We start from the raw sequence: 22956 nt of genomic DNA, 5'->3' as shown, positions 1-22956 counted from the left end.
TCAGATATTGTGGACCTGCTGTACACTGATGGAGATGTATAAAGCTGGTCGGTAATACATATTTTATACTCACAAAGTCAACTACCGTACACACTCAGAAAAGTTCATGGTCCAGTTTTTGTCTCCTGCTGTGGAGTGGTGGTGGTTCCGTGACAGGAAGGAAGTTGGGGGCGTGTGAGTGTCGGGGGGGGGCTCCAATTTGATTCAGTATTTTTCCCGGTTAGTCTTGGGCTATTACCGGGCTATTTTACAACATACCTGACACTCTTGACACTGGAATTATGGCTGTGATGAAGATCCAAGACCAGGTACTGTCACGTTTTTCCTACTGTGAAGCGAACGACACGCCTAGTTGTACTTTTCTTATAAGTTGGACCTCCTAGCTCGGGTTTTTATTATGCAGTGAACACCTTCATTCAGGCTGGCTGCTGCAGTGAATAATTTAATTATCGAACGTGAACCAGCTCGCCACGCAAGTGTGGTTATTACATTTGAGGAAAAAAATGCAGAAGTGAAAAAAAAATACACATCAGTGGGATTACACGAGAGCTAGCTTGAAAAGCTAGCTGCTAACGGTAAACAAATCACTGTTTGAACAGACACTGACAAAGGAGGCTATGTGTGCGTTTTGTGGCACTTAAAAACAGATAACAGTTTATCTTCACCAACATATTTAAAACACTACCGCCAGTCAGCATGCTGGCTTTTTTTGTATTGATTGTCCCTTTGTCAGTGAAAACCGCTGCAAGAGCACCCCTTCTTAACGCGAGTTGTTAGCATCAATTTAAACCGTTTCACGACCAAAAAAATGCAAAGAAAGATAAGGTTAATAAATATTTGTATGTTTCTGAATGCGTCCCCCACCAAAGCTGTACTTTGTAAGGTCTATGTCTGTCTTTATGTGGCACCTTGGGGTGGAGGGCGTTGATATGTTAACAATGGAGTGAACTCACAAATAATTTCCCCGTCTTCATTCTGCATTGTTCTCCGTGGCGTTTACTGACAGAAAACCGGATAAATAGCTGGAAATAGACATTGGAAGGGGAGCAACTGAATCATGGGTGAATGTCACTGTCACGATGGGTTTATGTTTGAGCTCTAGAGGGCGACATGTACTTTCGTTTTCTTGAGATTGGAGCTTCAGGATGTGGATGGAGAGAGAGCATGCACAAAAAAAGCAGATGATTTGGTCCTACCCAGAGTTTCTGTGCATTTCCAAGTGGCACATCAGGATTGTGTTGATTATCGCGGGCAGCCAGAGAAGCCTCCTATTGTTGTGTAAAATCTTATTTATATTAGTACCCGATTGTTTATGCTTTGATGAAGATTTGTGGGCATGTCAGAGCAGTTTTTCTGAAATTGTAGCCAAGTGGTCCTTGAATAACCCAGTGGATGTATTTTGCAACACTTTAAGAAACATCTCATGTTGTAGTTACAAGTAACTGTTGGAGTTATCTATTAATTTCCTCTCCCGCTGGCGTTTATTAGGGTCACTGGTAGGCATATCCCACCCGAACTAACTTTTAACAAGTACCCATTTAAACTCAGTGAAGTCATTTAGAGTCTTCAATGAAACCTACATGCATGTTTTGGAACATGGAAGGAAGCTAGAGTAACTGGAGAAAACACACACAGGCACTGGGAGACTGTGCAAACTCCTCACTGGAAGGCTGGAACTGAGATTCGAACCTTTCACGCTTCCATTTTTTTCTGTCTCTGGCCCTCAAACGAAAAAGTTTGGACACCCCTGTTGTCTTCTCAGAACTCCCGTGTTGCGCTCATGTGTTCACCTTGTGCCATCACCAGCGCTTTATGTTTTTCATGTTTTAGTGCCAGAGGGGTGAGTCCAATCCTCTCATAATTTAGGACTGCTCTGTTTGTCTCATCTCTACTGCCTCTCAGTTAATGGGCTTGTGCGGCTTGGCACGGTTGCTCCTTTCAGGATGTGTGTTGAATATGAGGCAGAGTGACGCAGGCAGACATCAACACGCACAGACTGGTCTTGTTAGCTGCCCTCGCAGTCTCTCTCACAGAGCCTGTTTGTTCCACTTTCATAATGAGGAGAGCATTGAAGCAATGTTACTGATAATATACCCAAAGGGGATAGGAGGACACACACAAGACGCGTTGATCCGATTCGTTCAACACTGCTTTGACGATTTATGCTCCTTACTCAAGTCTGATACCTGGAACTTGTACTGACAAAGCCAACTCAGTCCATATAAATTTGGATGATTCCTTTCCTTGTGTTTACATGACATCCGAGTCATATCACTTGCTTTCACCTGCCCTCTGCCCCCTTTTATCTATTCATCTTCAGGATACATGGCGATGGTCGAGTTCTAGGTAACTGACCATAATAATCCTCCAGCTCCCCCCCCCCCTCTCAGTGCCTCTCTCACTCCCTTGGTCTCATCCCCCGGAAAGAGCTGGCTTCAGCACTCTGGCTGAAAGGCACATTGCATCCCCACGCATGCACCAGTGCTCTTTTGTGAGCGCGCCTGCACTACAGCAGCGGGGACCCGCACTTTTGTGTCGGCCTCGAGGCAGTGCCGTCATTCTGCCGCATGCCGCCCGCCGACACCATTACGCAGAGGAATTCCCTGCTGTCTCCGCTGCTTCTGTTTACAGCGGCTCAGAGCGAGGAGGAGTGGAGGCGTGCTGCAGAGCTCTAGGAGTGCTTGGATTTCACATCAAGATGCGCACTGGTTGTTTCCGAGGAAGTGGCCATGTCTTTGGGAATTGTCGGTGACCCCTGTCGCTCCCGGCTGGGAACATATGACAGAGTGATCTGTGAATTGTGAGTGAGGGACTTGCTATATTTGTCTTCACTGCTTCCTGATGCGGTCGGAGCGGGCAAGTCGTGTTTGTATCGTGGTGCTGGAGGAGGTGGAGGAGGATGAGCCCTGCTTTTCACCCCCACCCCCTGAGCCCAAATCGACCCTAGACCGCAGATCACATCATCCCCCTCGAAGGGCTTCTGCGCTGGAGGACAAGGTGAGGTGGCCTTGTCTTTATGGTTCTATTATTGACTCCATTTTTGTAAAGGGAAATGTGCGTTGAGATGTCAAGGCTACTTCTTTGTCACACCTGAGTTGAAACGTGACATTCGTTACGTAAGTAGACCCACAGTCTGATTTTATTCTATTAAAATCGAGTGCACTTCTGCTCATGCTCATTTTAGCAGCGGTTTAATGAAACACATAAAAACACTTAACATGCAGTGTGTATTACCAAAGCGATAGTTGAGTGAAAATACAGTTCACTGTTTTTATTTATTTGGGGGTACATATAGTGACGTCCATAAATATTGTGACACAGTTCTCATCTTGTCCGACACGGAGGGTTCCCCACAAAATATGAACTTCTGGCGAGCCTCAAAAACACAAAGCCCAGATAAGAGTTTACCAAACAAATCCCAAAAAGCCTTTGGCTATGTGAGACGAAGATCAACTTCTACTAGAATGATAAGAAGAGGATGGAAAAAGAAAGGAGCTCATCATCCAAAACATACCACTTCATCGGTGAGGCGTGGTGATGGTGTGGGTGTCATGATATGGGCATGTATGGCTGCCAAAACTGGGAACTGGTTCCCTCGTATTTATTCATGATGTGACTGCTGACAAAAGCCGGCAGGAAGAATTCCAAAGGGTTTCGGGCAATATTATCTGCTCATATTCAACCAAATGCTTCAGAACTCATTGGACGGCACTTCACAGTGCAGATGGACAATGACTCGAAGCGCACTGTGAAAACAAGAAAATATTTTTTAAGTCGAGCAATTGCTCGCCTTGAGCACGCGTTTCACTTTGCTGAAGATCATGGATGAAATCCTGTGTCTCGGTATCATTCATTGAAGGGAGGCCTTTAGTTGTACTAATATATCGTTTTCCTTGATGTAGTCTAGCAAATGATAGTGATGAGAATACAATAGCACAGGACAAGTGGAATTGAAGATGAAATGGCCGCAGAGTACAATTTCAAACCTGCGAGGTTTCTTTACGACACTGTGCTGCAGCTGCCTCTGTCATAAACAAATCTGGCACCGGCAGCCATTTTTGGTGGTCCTCGCACACCGATGCCTCTTGTATCATGCTCACAGGAAATTGTAACGGCGGTAATAACAATTTGGAAATGATGATGCTGTTTTTGTTGTAGCCGTCCTTGCTTCGAGCCATCTTCAATGTGGATCCAGATGAAGTTCGGTCCCTCATATTCAAGAAAGAGGATGTCAATATTCAGGTAAGTCAAGCTCGACCGTCTCTTCTTTGACTCATTTGCTCTTGTTTTTAATGAAGCAGCACTCTTTTGCTTGTCAGCATATTCACACGATCTACCACATTAAAAATCTGAGGAGAATCACTTGACTGGCAGTTTAAGGACATAACCTTGACATCATCTCATTCCTTGCCCCATCTCCATCTTTCAGGATATATTATCCACCTAATTGCTCTAAGCTTTGTTTGTTTTTTGTATTTTTTTCTGCGATGGTCAATATTTGCTGGGGTCATCACAATAGCTCTTCCTGGAGTCAGCAACACTGGCCCCCACCTATTGCAGTCACGTGACACTTGTTTATAGACCCACTCTGATGATTGAATGAAGGGAGTGACGGCAAAGTGAATGAGAGTCTGTACGGTGCCATTTGTGGGGCCAAGTTCATTTTAGACACTAGCAGAGAAATATTAGATACACCCACAGAGTCCATAAAGATTCACTAGCGAAGAAGAAGTACACAACATCAATTGTGTACATTTTTTAATATAAGTATAATTTTCTATGTACTACATAACATGCAGAATGTACGTTTACCTGTCTGAAATGCGCAACAGGATACTGAAAAGCGGACACCGCTACACGCTGCAGCCTACCTGGGTGACACTGAGATCATTGAACTGCTCATCCTCTCAGGTAAAACTACAGTCAATGTCTTATTGCAAGTATTTCAAATCACATTTGTTTTGTCAACGCTTCAGTCATGAACTACCGCAAAATCGTTTGTGACGGTAAAGGGGGGTATAAAAAAGTGATGATCAACATTAAGATCTGTCCGCATGGCCTCGAGAGCTTCAGCCGCGATGCCCGGACGATCCATGAAATAGGATTAAGCCACTCCGTTTAATATTTAACAACTGTCTTCTGCGGAATGTTCTGTTTTTTCTTCATTGATGGTCACATGCGCCAGTGCTATGTCTACTCATTGCCTTGTGACATGATGTCTGCTAGTGATTTCGAAATCAGCTGATATGGGTGGGGGGGTCTCTCTGTACGTTCTTGGCTTTCTATAAGTCAGCTGCACGCGTCTGGATGTGGTGTCAGCACCAACACAACGCTAGAGCAGGGGTGTGAGCGGGTGCACGTGCCTCCACGTGTGCTGCCCTGTTCCTCAGTATTGGGAAGAGCGTGTGACAGGTGCACAGTTTCAGGGCTATTTTAACCTGCCAAGTGGCGTCAACGAGGATCAAGGGAGTTTTGAATCCCCCGGCCACCATTGGCTCAAGAGACGCCTCCCATTCTTTGTCATTGAAATCGATTTGTCCTTGAGTTCTTGTTACGGTCAAATCGTTTCGATTTATTGAAGCTGGTTAATTTTGTCTTTGTTGATACCGTACTAATATGCCGTCCGCTCTTTTCTGCCAAGGAGCCAGAGTTAATGCCAAAGACAACAAGTGGTTGACCCCTCTTCACCGCGCTGTGGCTTCGTGCAGTGAGGTAATCATTTTCTAAACACCCGTTCACTTGGGCTCGACTGAAGCCTCGTCACCTCCTTGTCGCCTTGGAGAGAATATGAATGAGCATTCGTTTTTTCTTTGAAAAGCCCTCCTGTCAACCTTCCCCATGACTGCGCAGGATGCGGTGGCCATGTTGCTGAAGCACAGCGCCGACGTCAACGCCAGGGACAAGAACTGGCAGACTCCGCTCCACGTTGCGGCGAGCAACAAGGCCATGCGCTGTGCCGAAGCCTTAGTCCCGTTGCTGAGCAATGTCAACGTGTCGGACCGGGCGGGACGCACCGCTCTGCACCACGCTGCCTTCAGTGGACACGTAGAGGTCGGCTTCTCGTGCGGTAAAACGGGACTTCCGCATGTGGACAGCGGTGGATGTTTGCTTGCGTTTGGGTTGCAGATGGTGAAGTTGCTACTGTCAAGAGGAGCTAACATCAACGCGTTTGACAAGAAGGACAGGAGGGCCATCCATTGGGCTGCTTACATGGGTTAGGTTACATCACGTTCTCTGGCTGTTTAGGTTCTGGGTTTCTGCTGAAGTTTCTTTTAAACGATACTCTTGTAACCCAGTTTGATGTGCAAATCAAAACCTGCAGTTTATCAGTAACCGATGCTAGCACAAAAGTGTAATAATAAATCAAACAGCTCGTCTTTGTATGAAAGAAAAATCTTCTTGGCCATAAATCTCGAAGAGTCAAATAAATCCCAAATATTAAAAAAGAAAAAAACAATCCATGTCCTCTAAAACTGGTTCATTCACTCCCAAAGACGTTTCTGAACGTCTTTTCAGACTTGGTCTAGAATTGGCTGGTACTGAATGAGTTTTAATTGAGCTATATATTTTTTTCGCAGGTCACCTGGAGGTAGTTAAATTACTGGTGAGCAGTGGCGCCGAGGTGGACTGTAAGGACAAGAAGGCCTACACCCCGCTGCACGCAGCTGCTTCCAGCGGGATGAGCAGCACTGTACACTACCTGCTGGGCCTCGGGGTTCAGGTCTGCACGCGCAGTGCTTCCCACCTAGTAATGACATTGAAAAGATCTTAAAATGTGTTTTGTGTAGGTGAATGTGGTGAATGCCTACGGCAACACTCCACTCCATTTGGCGTGTTACAACGGGCAGGATGTGGTGGTCAGTGAGCTCATCAAGGCGGGGGCGAGTGTCAACCAGGTTTGTGTGTGTGCGCGTGGGCGTGTGTTCAAAATTAAACCTGCTCAACATATGTTTTGTATTTGTGGGGGGGATTTGTTCCTTTCCTCTAGGTCAACGAGAGGGGTTTCTCTGCGCTCCATTTTGCGTCCTCCTCACGCCAAGGCGCGCTGTGCCAAGAGCTACTGTTGGCCCACGGAGCGCACATCAACATGAGGGTACGGGCTCCTGGCAAACACTTCCAAGCTCGGGTTTAACTGACAAGCTCGGCAGCATTGCTGTTACAGGATCTTAAACCGCCCGCTTTCCCTTTTGAGAGGATGTACTCAGTAAATACCCCCACAGACCTTGTGCCTCCAAATTCTTGCGGTTGTATGATTGTTCCTTTGTCGCAACCGGAAAGACACACATTAGGAGTACCGATGGAAACCGGTACGAGGACACACGCAGCCTCCAGATCAGCGACCACATGCGACATGGTGGGGGGGAGCCCAGTGTCTCCCCAAGGCTGCTGGCTAGGGATATACCATATTGGCTCGAATATAAGACGGCCCTGATTATAAGACGACCCCCTCTTTTTCAAGACTCAAGTTTGGAAAAAGACTTTTGGAACACTAAATTAACCGAAAATAATTACAGTACATCTGAAACAAATGATTATAACAATATATTTGAGAGAGCAGGCATGTTATTTTGCCTCATTCGAATCTTAATATCTGAACATTTAAATAGGTAAACTAAAGTGCAGTCACATTCATAAAATGAATGGTTTCTGGTTTTTGAATTGTAAATTACATCATAACTTCTCCTCAGCTGACCGGTTAACCTGGCCGATCTTTGACCCACTTTTCTCCAGATTGTCGCCACGTCTATTATTTTCTTCACTTTTCTTTCTTACCGCTAGTTTTTATTTTTCTTCTTCGTGCTGCCGCTATTTTTATTTTTATTCTTCGTGGCGGGGGTTCACTCTGGCCTGGCGAGTCAAATTCAGCATTTGCTTCAATGATGTCTGGCGCCATCTCGCATGTCTAGACCCCAAATATAAGACGACCCTCACTTTTTCAGTCTTATTTCAATGCAAAGAGCACCGTCTTATATTCAGGCCAATCCGGTACTATCTGTGTGGGTGACACTCGCATGACGTCGAGCTCAGTTTTCTACCACATTACAGCAGTAAAACCTGAGCTATTTGCACCGGCCCTCGACATGTGCCGATCTTACTCCGATGTCCACCAATGCTGTTGTCCATCTGTGCAGAGTAAGGACGGGAAGACTCCTCTCCATATGGCAGCTACCCATGGCAGGTTTTCCTGCTCTCAGGCCCTCATTCAAAATGGTAAAGCCCGGGAGCCAAATGCTCGCTTGTGTTTTGTAATAGGAGTAGTGTATGTCTCATTGATGTGTTTGTAGGAGCTGAGATTGATTGCGTGGACAGGGACCGAAACACCGCCCTTCACATCGCCGCACGTCATGGCCATGAGCTCATCATCACGGCACTCGTCAAACACAGAGCCTGCCTCGCCAAGTCAGTCACAAAAAGACTTTGGAGTACATTTGTATCATCTGGCATGAGAGAGGAGACAGAAGAGGCGTCATTTGTGTCCTAGCCTTATTAGTCTGACCTAAATCCAAAACAAGGAAGGACCTTTTGAACCATTATTTATCCTAAAGCCCAATGTACCAGGTGTTTTGACCATCTGCGTCTTGTGACAATCGCTCTTCCTTTTCCCATCTCCAGGAGAGGTATTCACGGGATGTTCCCGCTGCACCTGGCAGCTCTCACCGGCTTCCCCGATTGCTGCAGGAAGCTGCTGTCCTCGGGTATGTTAATGTTGACAACCTTTCTAAGGCCCTGAAACCACCCTGTTGATCAGTACCTAGATCGTGTTTACTCATTTGTCTCAGGATTTGACATTGACACTCCCGACGATTACGGAAGGACATGTCTACATGCTGCTGCAGCTGGAGGGTGAGTCCTGCTTTTATCCATCCCATTTGCAGTGTTTGTAAGTGTTCCTTTCATGGCATACGTTGTTTAATTGCTCAGGAACCTGGAGTGCCTGAACCTGCTGCTAAACATAGGAGCAGACTTTAACAAGAAAGACAACTACGGAAGGTAAGCTAGCAGCCACCAAACGTGCCTCGACAAGACTGCAAAATACATCAAATAAAGAGCTAAAATGCACAGCGAGAGGAAGACATATAAATGTTGTCGTCCTCTCACCTTCATAGGACTCCACTTCATTATGCATCAGCAAACTGCAATTACCACTGCGTGTTTGCCCTGGTGGGCTCCGGGGTAAGCATCAATGAGCTGGACCAGAGAGGCTGCGGCCCCCTGCACTACGCCGCTGCAGCCGACACTGACGGAAAGTACGTCAGTTTTCTGATTCAAACCGCACACATCTTCAGTGCCCCATTGCTCTGGAAACACTCTTGTATTTCGGATTGTCATAGGTGTGTGGAGTACCTTTTGAGGAACAATGCTGAGCCAGGTGTTAGGGACCAGGAGGGGTACAGTGCAGTCCACTATGCCTCAGCCTATGGCCGTACTCTCTCTCTGGAGCTGGTGTGTACCTCAGTCATTATGTTGGGGAAAAACAAACCTACGAATTATTCATATCAAGTCTGAAGTGCTTCAAAAACTTCTGAGGGATGATCTGAATTCCCAAGGACAGTAAATACTCTTTGTTTGTGTTTTCCTTTAGATGGCAAGTGAAACGCCTCTTGACGTGGTAAGAATGCTTAGTACTTGAGATGATGAAAATGGGTCTCTTCATGAAAGGTGTGCCCTCTGTTGGACGGATGAGGCATTGCTCAAAGTGTCAAACTCGATGCCACAACGAAAGTAGCGATGAACAAAATGTCATCAAGACCTCATCGAACGTAAATTGAATCAGGCTTACCCATGTGGCATTGCATTGGAATGCAATCCTGAGTCTTGACGTCGCGTTCCGTTTTATTTTACTATCTGTCTTTTTCAGCTGATGGAGTCATCAGGAACAGACTTCCCAAGTGACTCCGAGGGCCATGGGCAGATCAGTCCACTCCACTTGGCTGTGAGTTCAGTATTTTTTTTGGGGGGGGGGGGTTTGTAATCCTCACCAGGGCTTGACCGATTAATCGGCCAACATTAGCTTTCAAAATTAGAAATAATTTTTTTTACACATTACAATACAATACAATACAATACATTCTGATTTATATAGCGCTTTCACAACAGCGGCAGCTGTAACAAAGCGCTTTACAAAACAGTTAACATAAAGTAAAATAATAAACACAACACACAACATAAAACACAAACAGTCGTGCAGTCCTAACCACTTTTCCGTCACACGCTTTGTTGTTTGAAGCAATTACAACAAAAGACAATTGCCCGGGTCTGCAAATATCGGCCGTGCCCCAATTCTTCCGCACCAAAGTCTGCATATGCACGGTATGCCCTTCATTCCTGCAGGCTTATCATGGACACTGCGGAGCCTTAGAAGTCCTCTTGTCTTCCATGCCAGACGTGGACGTCCGTAACCCGCAAGGCCACACTCCTCTCAGCCTGGCTTGCTCCAAGGGACACCAGGAGTGCGTCTCGCTGCTGCTACACCGCCGCGCCTCACCCATGGCCTGCGATTACTCCCAGAAAAGGACAGCTCTACACGCTGCTGGTAGACAAAATAAGTCTGCTTCACATGACTCCATATCAAAAGTGAACTCAGCTGTACACTGACCTACGTTTACAACCTCAATGCTAATATATATATTTTTTCATTTAGCTGTTTTAATTTATTGCTAGCAATCTATGCTGTTTTTGTATGTTTTCATCCAATCCCATTTAAGTCTCTATGCGCTGCCTCTAATCTGCCCGGGGTCATCAGAATTAGTTTTGATAGTGCCGGTCGATGAAATGTCAACTATATTGCCAGAGGGACTGCTTCTTGAATCAGTCAAATGTCACATTTGCCTCACTTTACCTCATCTTACATATTTTACCATAATTCCAGGAAAATGTGAGCCCCCAAAAAAGGATTGCATATATTTTTGTGAAGTGAATCCCACTGTCTTGGTGTATGTGTGTGCATGTCTGTGCGTGCCCCAGTGACAAATGGCCACTCCGGGTGCCTGCGTCTTCTCATGAGCAACAATGACCAGCACATCAATCTGGATGCACTCGATGTCAACAAGCAGTGAGTTATGGAAGGCTGATTTCATCATGCTGGCCTTCCTTTTATGAAAATTTATGCAAACACTTTGACCAAAGTCCTAATGATTGATGAGTAGTCATCAATACGTGTGTGTGTGTGTGCGTGTGCGTTTACACAAAGGACCCCGCTGATGTTAGCTGTGCTGAATGGACACACTGAGTGTGTGTATTCGCTGCTCAGTCAAGGAGCCAGTGTCCAGGTTCAGGACTGCTGGGGCAGGACGGCCCTTCACCGAGGGGTGAGATGAATCATGTTAGTGGGTGTGGATTCATTAGAACAAAATGCGCTGCCGCTGTGCGATCATGATGTTATCACCAAGGTGCTCGTTTACCATTTGAGCTATGTTATGTCGACACAGGCGGTAACAGGCCAGGAGGAGTGTGTGGAGGCGCTCCTTCAGCGTGGTGCCAGCGCGTGTGTGAAGGACATTCGCGGTCTCTCCCCTCTTCACTTGGCGTCCGCCTGCGGGCGTGTCGGCGTCCTTGGCGCTATGCTGCAGTCGCCCGGGACCTCAAATGCTCTCTCGGAGCTGACTGACAACAAAGGCTACACGCCGCTACACTGGGCCTGCTACAGCGGTAACTCAACCTCAGCCTGAAACTGAATGATGGAAAAAAATAATAATAATTAACGTTTTAAGTTTAACTTCTTTTTTTTTCTAGGATGTGACGCTTGCGTGGAGTTGTTGTTGGAGCAGGAAGTCTTCAGGAAGATAAAAGGGAACACATTCAGCCCATTGCACTGTGCGGTGTAAGCAAATACTAATATTTGTGCACATGAATGCCTGATGCGATCACAGACACAAGTGACAATGTGTGTTTTGTGTTTTAGAATGAACGACAACGAAGGAGTGGCCGAGATGTTAATCGACTCCCTGGGTGCCAACATCATTGACTCCACTGACTCCAAGGGCAGGTGAAAGGCACAGAAGGGATGACAAAATTGGCACTTTGAGTAACATTTAGATTTGCCTCTGATGCCCATAAATGTCCAACTCTGGTTCTGCCTGGTCTCTGCTGAGGTTGGATTAGACTTTAGTGCAAGACTGGTTTTCATTGTAGTGAATCTAGCTGCGAGGCAAGAGCAGAGAAAAAAAATCCGTAGAACGAAACGGGGGCTTTTGGTTGTAGGGGGAGCGGAAAAGTGGGAATGGCTTTCATGCATGAAAATCTTTTCACACTAGAGAGTATTTTCGCCCATGTAGGTTTCGTTGTAGAGGAGTCTCACTGTACAAGAATTTATAGATTTGTATTTCATATCTTTCTACTTGTAAGTATATTGTATATATTTTTTAATTGAATGCATAGATAATTCATGCGAGAGAATTCAATTAATGCATGACAACAAAGGACAAACTAATAGTATTGTTTTGTGTGCTTCTGCCCGACATTGACAACATTGTGAGTCCTCTCTGTGCAAAGTGTCATTTACTCGCTGTTCTCACGGGCACGGCTTTGCGACACCGCCAATGCAGGTCCCCGCTTCACGCCGCCGCTTTCGCAGACCGCGCAGAATGCATTTCCCTGCTGCTCGGTCACGGAGCTCATGCCAACATTGCAGACAAGCACACGCGTAGGACGCCGCTGATGATGGCGGCTCTCAACGGGCAAACCAATGCCGTGGGTTCGTACAGGCACGATATTCACCTTCTCTGACTTTGCGAGGAGCTGTCTTATGTAACTCTTCCTACTGCGCTGCGTTGCAGAGGTTTTGGTGAGCAGCAGCAAAGCGGACTTCGCTCTTCAAGACACTGACAGGAACACGGCCTTACACTTGGCTTGTAGCAAGGTAACGAATGGTTCATCTATTTTGCGTCCTGCGATTGGCTGGCAACCAGTTCAAGGTGGACGCCGCCAACTGCCCAAAGACGGCTGGGATCGGCTCCAGCGCGCCCACCACCCTGTGGATAATCCGGCCATCTTCTGACTATAAATATTGAAAATAATTTGGCTACATTTCGTATTGACTTTGACGTGAGATTTTACTCACTGCGCACGATTTTGTCTCTGTCAGGGTCACGAGACGTGTGCCTTGTTGATTCTGGAGAAGATCAGAGATAAGAATCTCATCAACTGCACCAACGCCTCTCTGCGCACGTACGTGGTCACGCTAGCTCACAGCCAGACGCTCTTGGTCACGGTCCCACTCACTTTGATCCTCCCTCGCAGGCCGCTCCACGTTGCGGCCAAAAACGGTTTAACGGTCGTTGTCCAGGAACTTTTGGGGAAAGGAGCCAGCGTGCAAGCTGTGGATGAGAACGGTGAGCGTTCACGTTTGAAACAAACAAGCTCCTCCCGTCTTCACTCCCTCCCATGTCTTTAGGTTACACGCCCGCTCTGGCCTGCGCCCCCACCCGCGACGTGGCCGACTGCTTGGCGCTCATCCTCAACTCCATGATGCCCGCCTCGCCCATGGTCACCGTAGCGACCCTGCCCGCCTTCTCTCTGCCGCACATGGTCATCAGCCCTCACCCTGTTTCCAATCACGTTGCGAAGGGCGTGGCCTTTGAAAGCCTTCCTCCTCTGAGGCCCGACCGCGCCTCGTATTGTAGACCCGAGCGCCCCCTGTCCTGTGCCACTACTGACGAAGAACTGAACGACTCGGATTCAGAGACCTACTGAGGACCGCTGCCACTAATCATCATGTCGGAAGGCCAGTGTGTCACTCGGGGAAGGAGCCTCGAACAGATCACTGACATTTAGAAAACACAAAGTAAGAGGGGGAAAAACACTCGAGTGGATATCTTTTTGTGAAACCTTCAAATAACAAATACTGCAGTGCTTACTTTATTCTCCTACAAATACATTTCTTTGAGGTATCCTCTCTCCTAACCAGTGGCAAGCATTTGGTACCTGGTCCAACAGAGTGAGGACTATCCTTACTTCATCCCATCACCACGGCGTTGCAATTGTAAAAAAAAAAAAACTTGACAAAAGTCTGACTTGGGAACAAAAACTTGCATATTCTATATGGGACCAGATGGATGAAGAGCCTGTTTGATTTTGATCTTGATTGACGCCAGTATGAATTTGAGAGGAATTAGAACGCTTGGAAAAGGTAGCGGCTGCAACCTCTTTTTATGAAGAAATGTTGTGGAATCAGCAGCCCAACTACTTGATGTTTGAGTAAGTGCACGAGTGCGTAATCATGAACAATTTTTGCCTTTTCAGGAATAAGCACCTTTCCTGTAGGAGATGAAAACTATATGGTGCAATGTTTGTAAAGAAGACGCAGAATAAAGATATTTGTTTTTATTCACCGTTCCAAGATTTTTGACACAATTCTCATCTCGTCCACATCGAATATGTTTTGTCTCCCGACAGAATCGTACCGGGTCAGTCGTTATCCAGGTGATAGACTCGGCTGTACAAGCACGCGGTGACCAGCCCGCCTTCTGTGTTCGAATGTTTCATGGTCACCCTTCCTTCTGGACTTTTCTCCACGCGTTCCGGCTGTTCCAGGACGTAACGGCTCACCAGCACTGACGGGTACACGTAGTTGGTCACAAACTCACCCTCCAGAACAAAATCAAATGTTGTTTCCGCCTCTTCGACTTCCTGTCCACATGAGCTGGCCTCGGGCCCCGCACAACGAACCAGTGCGCACACCTGTAAGCACATTTTGATGCGTCATATTTCCCCGTGTTGGACACTTTTTAGCATTTCAGCTCAAGAACAAATATGCTTGAGAGGATGTTCCTTCAAACAAGCTGAGATCACCGGTTATGAGTAAATTAAACGTAAAATATTAACACATACCTGCACAGCATAACGCCCGTTGACGGTGTGCGTTCCTGCAAAAGCTCCCAGTGCATAGAGTTCATCACTGTTATTTTTTGGTGAGCGCTGAAACTGTAGGCGGCAACAAAAGGTGCCGTCACACACCTTCAGGTTGCCTTCCGTGTTGGCGAGGAAGACAAATTTAAACGGATCGTGCATCATGGTGGAGGTGATTGTGGAGGATGGTGGTGTATCGGAAGGACGGTCGTCACGGCGACAGTAGCTCAAATCTGCTGCTATCTGCTGGACTTGGCCATATTCCGTGGCCACGCCCAGCACAGGTATCCTGGCAATCAGCAGGCGGCCCTCCTCTGGGTCTCCGCTCTGCGCGTGGTGGTAGGTTGCTGCAAACGGAGTGTAGATGCCACTTCCGGTCATTTTGAGACGGTCACTGCGTATGTTGGCGGCGAGCAGCGTGACGTGAGAGCCCAGACTTAACGCCCGCTGGAACTGGATGGTGTCCAGGAGGGGCAGCTGGTTCATCCAGGCGGTGGGGAAGATCAGCTGACGGACCCCCTGGAGGATGAAATTGAAAGACCACTTAGAAATAATGGTCTAGGATTTAAAATCTTTATAAAAGGTATCGCACCTACAGATAATTCACTCTTCAATTCAGGGTCATCTTCTCACCATCTCCAGTAGAGTGACTTTAGGCTCATAGAAGAGGATGTCAAAGCAGGTGATTAGGCCAAACCTCCCGGCAAAGGTGGTCTCAAAACTGATCATCTCAGGCTGTGGCGGCGTGTCAAAAGCATCCTCAAAATAAAGATTCTGCTTATGGTAGCGTGCCACCAACAGTCCGTCGGACCTGCGTGAGAACATTTTAGAGTCTCTTGACCACGTACAGTTTAGAAAGCATTTTGGAGGCTTTACACCTGAAAACCACGTTGGTGTTGAACTGCCAGCGTCCATCTGTGGGACAAAAAGACGTAGGGTCTGTCTGGAGAGGACACGGTTGCACATCACCCATGTTGGCCACCACGTAAATGTTGTGACGGCGAGCCATGCAGCTCAACTGCTGCTGAACCTGGTAAGCAGAAAGCACACGTTCAAGTAAATAAAACTGAAACATTTACTGTTCAAAAACGCAGCAGTGTTGTGTACCTCTGTATTATTAAATTTTCCTGACTCAGTGCAGGGGTTCCATTTTTCCACTTCAGGGTCAGGAATGGTCTCCAGGTAACCGGAAATGGACGAACGGCTGAAGTTGAAACCGTGAAGACCATCTTCTGGAAAGACAATGATCTGGGCACCCTGATCCAGAAAGATAGGGTACCCAGTCAGCAAAGGCATCTGACCCGCAGAAAGGCATTCGGCATGAATCTGGCCTTGATTCGGCACTGGCATAATGCATGTGGGCCGAACACGGCCCAGGAGTGGCAAAGGAGGCACTGGCTTGACTCTGGCAAACCAGATGAGGGCCACAACTCCGGCTCATATATGGCCAGCCAGTATTGAGCATCCCTTAAATACAGTTTCAGATTTATTATTTCAACACACAGCCTTGTTTTACAATTGCACACCGATGCAGAATTCCATTCATCACACACACACACACTCACACACACGCACACACACACACACACACACACACACACACACACACACACACACACGCGTGCGCGCGCGGTTCAATCAGGCTCGCAGGATAATTTAAAAATGAAAAAAATGCATAAAAGACACAGAATTAATATTTTTAATGAGGTGCAATTCATTGAGTATCCGCGAGGGGACACTGTTTTGACCAGAGAAGAAGACAACAGCAGCCTCAGTCCGTCACCAATTACTTGCTAAGGTTTGTACAATCAATGGGATCAGTTAAAATGCATATATGTGAATGATAAAAGTAAATTGCACATTTGTTGAAGGAAATGTATGGTGCTTCATAAAATGTTTTGTAAAAAGATACGTTCATTAAATTTCAACATTTTACAAATATTCTTGTGCTTCTTTATACCAAAACAAACGATATACATATTGTTTTGGTTGTTTATAGAAAAGTATAGTCGTCATAGAAAAAAACAACCATGTATAGTAAGGCGTTTTTAGCCGAAAAAAACGACCATGTATAGTAAAGCGTTTTTAGACGAAAAAAACAACCATGTATAGTAAGGCGTTTTTAGACGAAAAATAACGACCATGTATAGTAAGGCGTTTTTAGACGAAGAAAAACGACCATGTATAGTAAAGCGTTTTTAGACGAAAAAAACGACATGTATAATAAGGCGTTTTTTGACGAAAAAAACGACCGTGTATAGTAAGGCGTTTTTAGACGAAAAAAACGACCATGTATAGTAAGGCGTTTTTAGACGAAAAAAACGACCATGTATAGTAAGGCGTTTTTAGACGAAAAAAAACGACCATGTATAGTAAGGCGTTTTTAGACGAAGAAAAACGACCATGTATAGTAAGGCGTTTTTAGATGAAAAAAACAACCATGTATAGTAAGGCGTTTCTAGACGAAAAAAACGACCATGTATAGTAAGGCGTTTTTAGACGAAAAAACGACCATGTATAGTAAAGCGTTTTTAGACGAAAAAAACGACATGTATAGTAAGGCGTTTTTAGACGAAAGAAACGACCATGTATAGTAAGGCGTTTTTAGACGAAAAAAAACGACCATGTACAGTAAGGCGTTTTTAGACGAAAAAAAAACGACCATGTATAGTTAGGCGTTTTTAGACGAAAAAACGACCATGTATAGTAAAGCGTTTTTAGACGAAAAAACGACATGTATAGTAAGGCGTTTTTTGACGAAGAAAAACGACCATGTATAGTAAGGCGTTTTTCGACGAAAAAAACGACCATGTACAGTAAGGCGTTTTTAGACGAAAAAAACGACATGTATAGTAAGGCGTTTTTTGACGAAAAAAACGACCGTGTATAGTAAGGCGTTTTTAGACGAAAAAAACGACCATGTATAGTAAGGCGTTTTTAGACGAAAAAAACGACCATGTATAGTAAGGCGTTTTTAGACGAAAAAAAACGACCATGTATAGTAAGGCGTTTTTTGCCGAAAAAAAACGACCATGTATAGTAAAGTGTTTTTAGACGAAAAAAACGACCATGAATAATAAGGCGTTTTTAGACGAAAAAAACGACCATGTATAGTAAGGGTTTCTAGACGAAAAAAACGACCATGTATAGTAAGGCGTTTTTAGACGAAAAAAACTACCATGTATAGTAAGGCGTTTTTTAACGAAAAAAACGACCATGTACAGTAAAGTGTTTTTAGACGAAAAAAACGACCATGTATAGTAAGGCGTTTTTAGACGAAAAAACCCACCATGTATAGTAAGGCGTTTCTAGACGAAAAAAACGACCATGTATGGTAAGGCGTTTTTAGACAAAAAAAAACGACCATGTATAGTAAGGCGTTTTTAGACGAAAAAAAACAACCATGTATAGTAAGGCGTTTCTAGACGAAAAAACGACCATGTATAGTAAGGCGTTTTTAGACGAAAAAAAACGACCGTGTATAGTAAGGCGTTTTTAGACGAAAAAAACGACCATGTATAGTAAGGCGTTTTTAGACGAAAAAACGACCATGTATAGTAAGGCGTTTTTAGACGAAAAAAAAACGACCATGTATAGTAAGGCGTTTTTAGACGAAAAAAAACAACCATGTATAGTAAGGCGTTTCTAGACGAAAAAAAACAACCATGTATAGTAAGGCGTTTTTAGACGAAAAATAACGACCATGTATAGTAAGGCGTTTTTAGACGAAAAAACGACCATGTATAGTAAAGCGTTTTTAGACGAAAAAAACGACATGTATAATAAGGCGTTTTTTGACGAAAAAAACGACCGTGTATAGTAAGGCGTTTTTAGACGAAAAAAACGACCATGTATAGTAAGGCGTTTTTAGACGAAAAAAACGACCATGTATAGTAAGGCGTTTTTAGACGAAAAAAAACGACCATGTATAGTAAGGCGTTTTTAGACGAAGAAAAACGACCATGTATAGTAAGGCGTTTTTAGATGAAAAAAACAACCATGTATAGTAAGGCGTTTCTAGACGAAAAAAAACGACCATGTATAGTAAGGCGTTTTTAGACGAAGAAAAACGACCATGTATAGTAAGGCGTTTTTCGACGAAAAAAACGACCATGTACAGTAAGGCGTTTTTAGACGAAAAAAACGACCGTGTATAGTAAGGCGTTTTTAGACGAAAAAAACGACCATGTATAGTAAGGCGTTTTTAGACGAAAAAAACGACCATGTATAGTAAGGCGTTTTTAGACGAAAAAAAACGACCATGTATAGTAAGGCGTTTTTAGACGAAGAAAAACGACCATGTATAGTAAGGCGTTTTTTGCCGAAAAAAAACGACCATGTATAGTAAAGTGTTTTTAGACGAAAAAAACGACCATGAATAATAAGGCGTTTTTAGACGAAAAAAACGACCATGTATAGTAAGGGTTTCTAGACGAAAAAAACGACCATGTATAGTAAGGCGTTTTTAGACGAAAAAAACTACCATGTATAGTAAGGCGTTTTTTAACGAAAAAAACGACCATGTACAGTAAAGTGTTTTTAGACGAAAAAAACGACCATGTATAGTAAGGCGTTTTTAGACGAAAAAACCCACCATGTATAGTAAGGCGTTTCTAGACGAAAAAAACGACCATGTATGGTAAGGCGTTTTTAGACAAAAAAAACCGACCATGTATATATAGTAAGGCGTTTTTAGACGAAAAAAAACCGACCATGTATAGTAAGGCGTTTTTAGACGAAAAAAAACAACCATGTATAGTAAGGCGTTTCTAGACGAAAAAACGACCATGTATAGTAAGGCGTTTTTAGACGAAAAAAAACGACCGTGTATAGTAAGGCGTTTTTAGACGAAAAAAAACGACCATGTACAGTAAGGCGTTTTTAGACGAAAAAAAACGACCATGTATAGTTAGGCGTTTTTAGACGAAAAAACGACCATGTATAGTAAAGCGTTTTTAGACGAAAAAAACGACATGTATAGTAAGGCGTTTTTTGACGAAAAAAACGACCGTGTATAGTAAGGCGTTTTTAGACGAAAAAAACGACCATGTATAGTAAGGCGTTTTTAGACGAAAAGAACGACCATGTATAGTAAGGCGTTTTTAGACGAAAAAAACCGACCATGTATAGTAAGGCGTTTTTAGACGAAAAAAAACTACCATGTATAGTAAGGCGTTTTTAGACGAAAAGAACGACCATGTATAGTAAGGCGTTTTTAGACGAAAAAAACCGACCATGTATAGTAAGGCGTTTTTAGACGAAAAAAAACTACCATGTATAGTAAGGCGTTTTTTAACGAAAAAAACGACCATGTATAGTAAGGCGTTTCTAGACGAAAAAAACGACCATGTATAGTAAGGCGTTTTTAGACGAAAAAAACGACCATGTATAGTAAGGCGTTTTTAGACCAAAAAAACGACCATGTATAGTAAGGCGTTTTTAGACGAAAAAAACGACCACGTATAGTCGAAAAAAAAAACGTCGGGTTTTTTCGTCTAAAAATGCCTTACTATACATGGTCGTTTTTTTCGTCTAAAAACACTTTAATATACATGGTCGTTTTTTTCCGTCTAAAAACGCCTTACTATGCATGGTCGTTTTTTTTCGGGTAAAAACGCCTTACTATATATGGTCGTTTTTTCGGCTAAAAATGGCTTACTATACATGGTCGGGGATTTGGGGGGCTAAAAATGCCTTACTATACATGGTATTTTTTCGGCTCAAAACACCTTTCTACACATGGTCGTTTTTTTCGTCTAAAAACGCCTTACTATACATGCTCTTTTTTTTCCTGCTAAAAACGCCTTACTATAGGTGGTCATTTTTTTTCGGCTAAAAACGCCTTACAGTTCATGGTCGTTTTTTTTCCGGCTAAAACGCCTTGCTGTACATGGTCGTTTTTTTGTCAAAAAACGCCTTACTGTTCAGGGTAGTTGTAGGGCCAGATATGGTTTTACAATGCGGCTCAGATCTGGGCCGAATGCGGCCCACATCATGAATGCCAGACGTGGGCCAATGCAGGTCGTCATTCATTGAAGTATGTGGGCCGAGTGCACATGCCGTGTCTGTCCCAGAGGTGGGCCAGACCAATTTTGCTGACTGGGTAGTTTTCATCAAGGATATGCTCATTATTGTACTCATGTACCAGGGTGTACAGTACAGTATAGATGGCTAACCTACAATAAAATTAATGTAAGGGTGCATTTTGGTTAAAGTTTATCTTAACGATCAGCAGAAAAAGTGATTGTCAGAAGAGGACTGTAAAACTTGTTTTTTAAAAACATTTTTTTCAAAAATTATATTTACTTTACTACACACATTTTGCCACCTCATAAAATATACGTTAAGTAAAATTGCCCTTTGACAAACTCTGTGAATAATAATTGTACCAATAGGATTTTTAGATTGAGTTGATGTTGCACGTCGGACAGCTTTCGGTGAAGGAACAGAAAGTGACGCGTGTTCTCCCCGATGTTACGAGATTGAGTTACGTGCTTGTACTTCAAGAGTATAAATAAATAAGCAAGATGCTTTATCGTCCATTCTGTATGGCCAGTAAGAACAGAGTGAAACAATAAAATACATAAAATCTTGAAAATAAAATGCAGCACCTGCCGGGCAGCCAGGTCGGCTTGTTCCTCGTATACGGCCAGGTTCTTGCGCATGTGTTGCAGGGCATCCAGCCGAGAAAGGGGGATATGAGGGTCCGGATTGAGGATCACGCGGTGTTCGTAGACAGCAGCAACGTATGTTAAATCCGAAGTAATAGTGTCGGTTTGACCGAAGGCCCAGGTGGACGCGAAAGCAACCCAAAGGACAACGTCCAGCAACATGCTCACGGTCGCTCATACAATTCACACTAACACCGTCTGAAGCATATGAGAAGTCATAAGTCCCTTCGGGAATGTATGGTTAATGTTTAAAGCTGTGCGTGCGAAAATGCGGTAACATACATTTTGAAATGTAAACAAAAACCTTTAAGTTGAAAAGGTCTCAGACGGAAGACTCGTGACGTAGCGTATTCGTTTTTCGAAAACAAAACCACTTGATTCATCAGAATAATCCTTTCAAAAAATTACAAAAACAATTTCCAGGTTAGCCAAAGCAGTGATCGTGGCGGGTCACCGGGTGACGCTAGTATGCAAAGCGTCGTTGAACAAGCAGCAGAAGAAGAAGGTTGGCTTGCAGATGAATTGCAGTCAGGGGTGGTGAGGGAATTGATGAAGTACAGTAGTGATGGGATTTTCGGTGATCCGATTCATTTGGATCGGCTCAGTGAAAAGAGCCGGCGCTTTTAAGCAAACGGCTCCTTTAACTTTAGCTTTTCTTTTAAATATTTATGACAAATTTAGCATACATTTTGATCAATGACTTGGTGAACTAAATATTGCACTCTACTGAAGGCAAATAGCAATAATTACCAAGCAAAGATGCCATATCCTTTTACTAATTTTATTGAACATTAAAAAGGTTCCAAACAACAAACGAGCAACAAAATTAAACTACAACTTGGACGGGCTGATCCAGCTCCTCCTCTCAGTAATTATTTGTCCAGTCTTTGTGAACACCCTCTCTGGCGGGACAGATGTTGCTAAAATGTACTCTCCATTACTTTGATCAAACGGGGGTAGACGGAAACTATGTATTTCCACCAGCTCAGTGGATCACCTGCCCTTGAAATCTGTGGTTCTTCAAGATATGCCCTAATTTAGTGTCAACCTCGGCTAATAGCTGCCCTTATGATGACGATTCACCTTACAAAGCAACGAAAACCCGTACAACGGTTTACTGCGCATGCGCACATCATGCTTTTATCAATGACCGTACGCAGCGATGAAAAAAATATACGATTGCAGGGTTTGATTCCAGTTCCGGCCTCCCTGTGTGGAGTTTGCATGTTTTCTCCAGGCCTGCGTGGGTTTTCTCCGGGCACTTTGATTTCCTCCCACATTCCAAAAACACGCGTGGTAGGTTAATGGAACACTCTAAATCAGTGGTCACCAACATGGTGCCCGCGGGCACCAGGTAGCCCGTGAAGACCACTTGAGTAGCCCGCCAGTGCCTGGACATTGTGATTTGCTAGTAGAAATTATGATTTAAAAATGCAAA

The 22956-nt window shown here is 44.3% G+C and overlaps 2 protein-coding genes across 4 annotated transcripts; one reads left to right on the top strand and one right to left on the bottom strand.

The window, feature by feature from the left end:
- Positions 1–137: 137 nt before the first annotated feature.
- On the top strand, positions 138–14325 carry LOC127604859 (serine/threonine-protein phosphatase 6 regulatory ankyrin repeat subunit A-like). 2 transcript variants are annotated; one of them, XM_052072213.1, is made up of 30 exons: positions 150–308; positions 2632–2997; positions 4159–4242; positions 4833–4911; positions 5642–5712; positions 5851–6051; positions 6127–6214; positions 6579–6721; positions 6789–6896; positions 6989–7093; positions 8133–8211; positions 8286–8400; positions 8614–8696; positions 8781–8844; positions 8923–8991; positions 9108–9248; positions 9333–9444; positions 9584–9610; positions 9860–9934; positions 10333–10534; positions 10966–11053; positions 11192–11309; positions 11430–11649; positions 11734–11821; positions 11903–11986; positions 12546–12694; positions 12777–12859; positions 13085–13167; positions 13240–13331; positions 13394–14325. In XM_052072213.1, the coding sequence occupies exons 2-30, from the start codon at positions 2842–2844 to the stop codon at positions 13690–13692; spliced, it is 3306 nt and encodes a 1101-aa protein (XP_051928173.1). In that variant the 5' UTR covers positions 150–308; positions 2632–2841; the 3' UTR covers positions 13693–14325. The 2 variants fall into 2 exon arrangements, with proteins under 2 accessions (XP_051928174.1, XP_051928173.1); XM_052072214.1 differs by lacking the exon at positions 2632–2997 and having other exon boundaries at positions 138–308.
- Positions 14308–21995, bottom strand: btd (biotinidase). Of its 2 annotated transcripts, none has more exons than XM_052072216.1 (6): positions 21459–21995; positions 15955–16104; positions 15726–15871; positions 15481–15658; positions 14830–15366; positions 14308–14679 (listed from the first exon to the last, which is right to left on the bottom strand). In XM_052072216.1, the coding sequence occupies exons 1-6, from the start codon at positions 21678–21680 to the stop codon at positions 14407–14409; spliced, it is 1506 nt and encodes a 501-aa protein (XP_051928176.1). In that variant the 5' UTR covers positions 21681–21995; the 3' UTR covers positions 14308–14406. The 2 variants fall into 2 exon arrangements, with proteins under 2 accessions (XP_051928176.1, XP_051928175.1); XM_052072215.1 differs by having other exon boundaries at positions 15726–15877; positions 21459–21994.
- Between the last annotated feature and the right edge of the window lie 961 nt (positions 21996–22956).

The sequence above is a fragment of the Hippocampus zosterae genome, chromosome 7 (genome assembly GCF_025434085.1).
Source record: "Hippocampus zosterae strain Florida chromosome 7, ASM2543408v3, whole genome shotgun sequence".
NCBI classification, from domain to species: Eukaryota; Metazoa; Chordata; class Actinopteri; order Syngnathiformes; family Syngnathidae; genus Hippocampus; species Hippocampus zosterae.
This window is presented reverse-complemented; position numbering and strand designations above follow the sequence as displayed.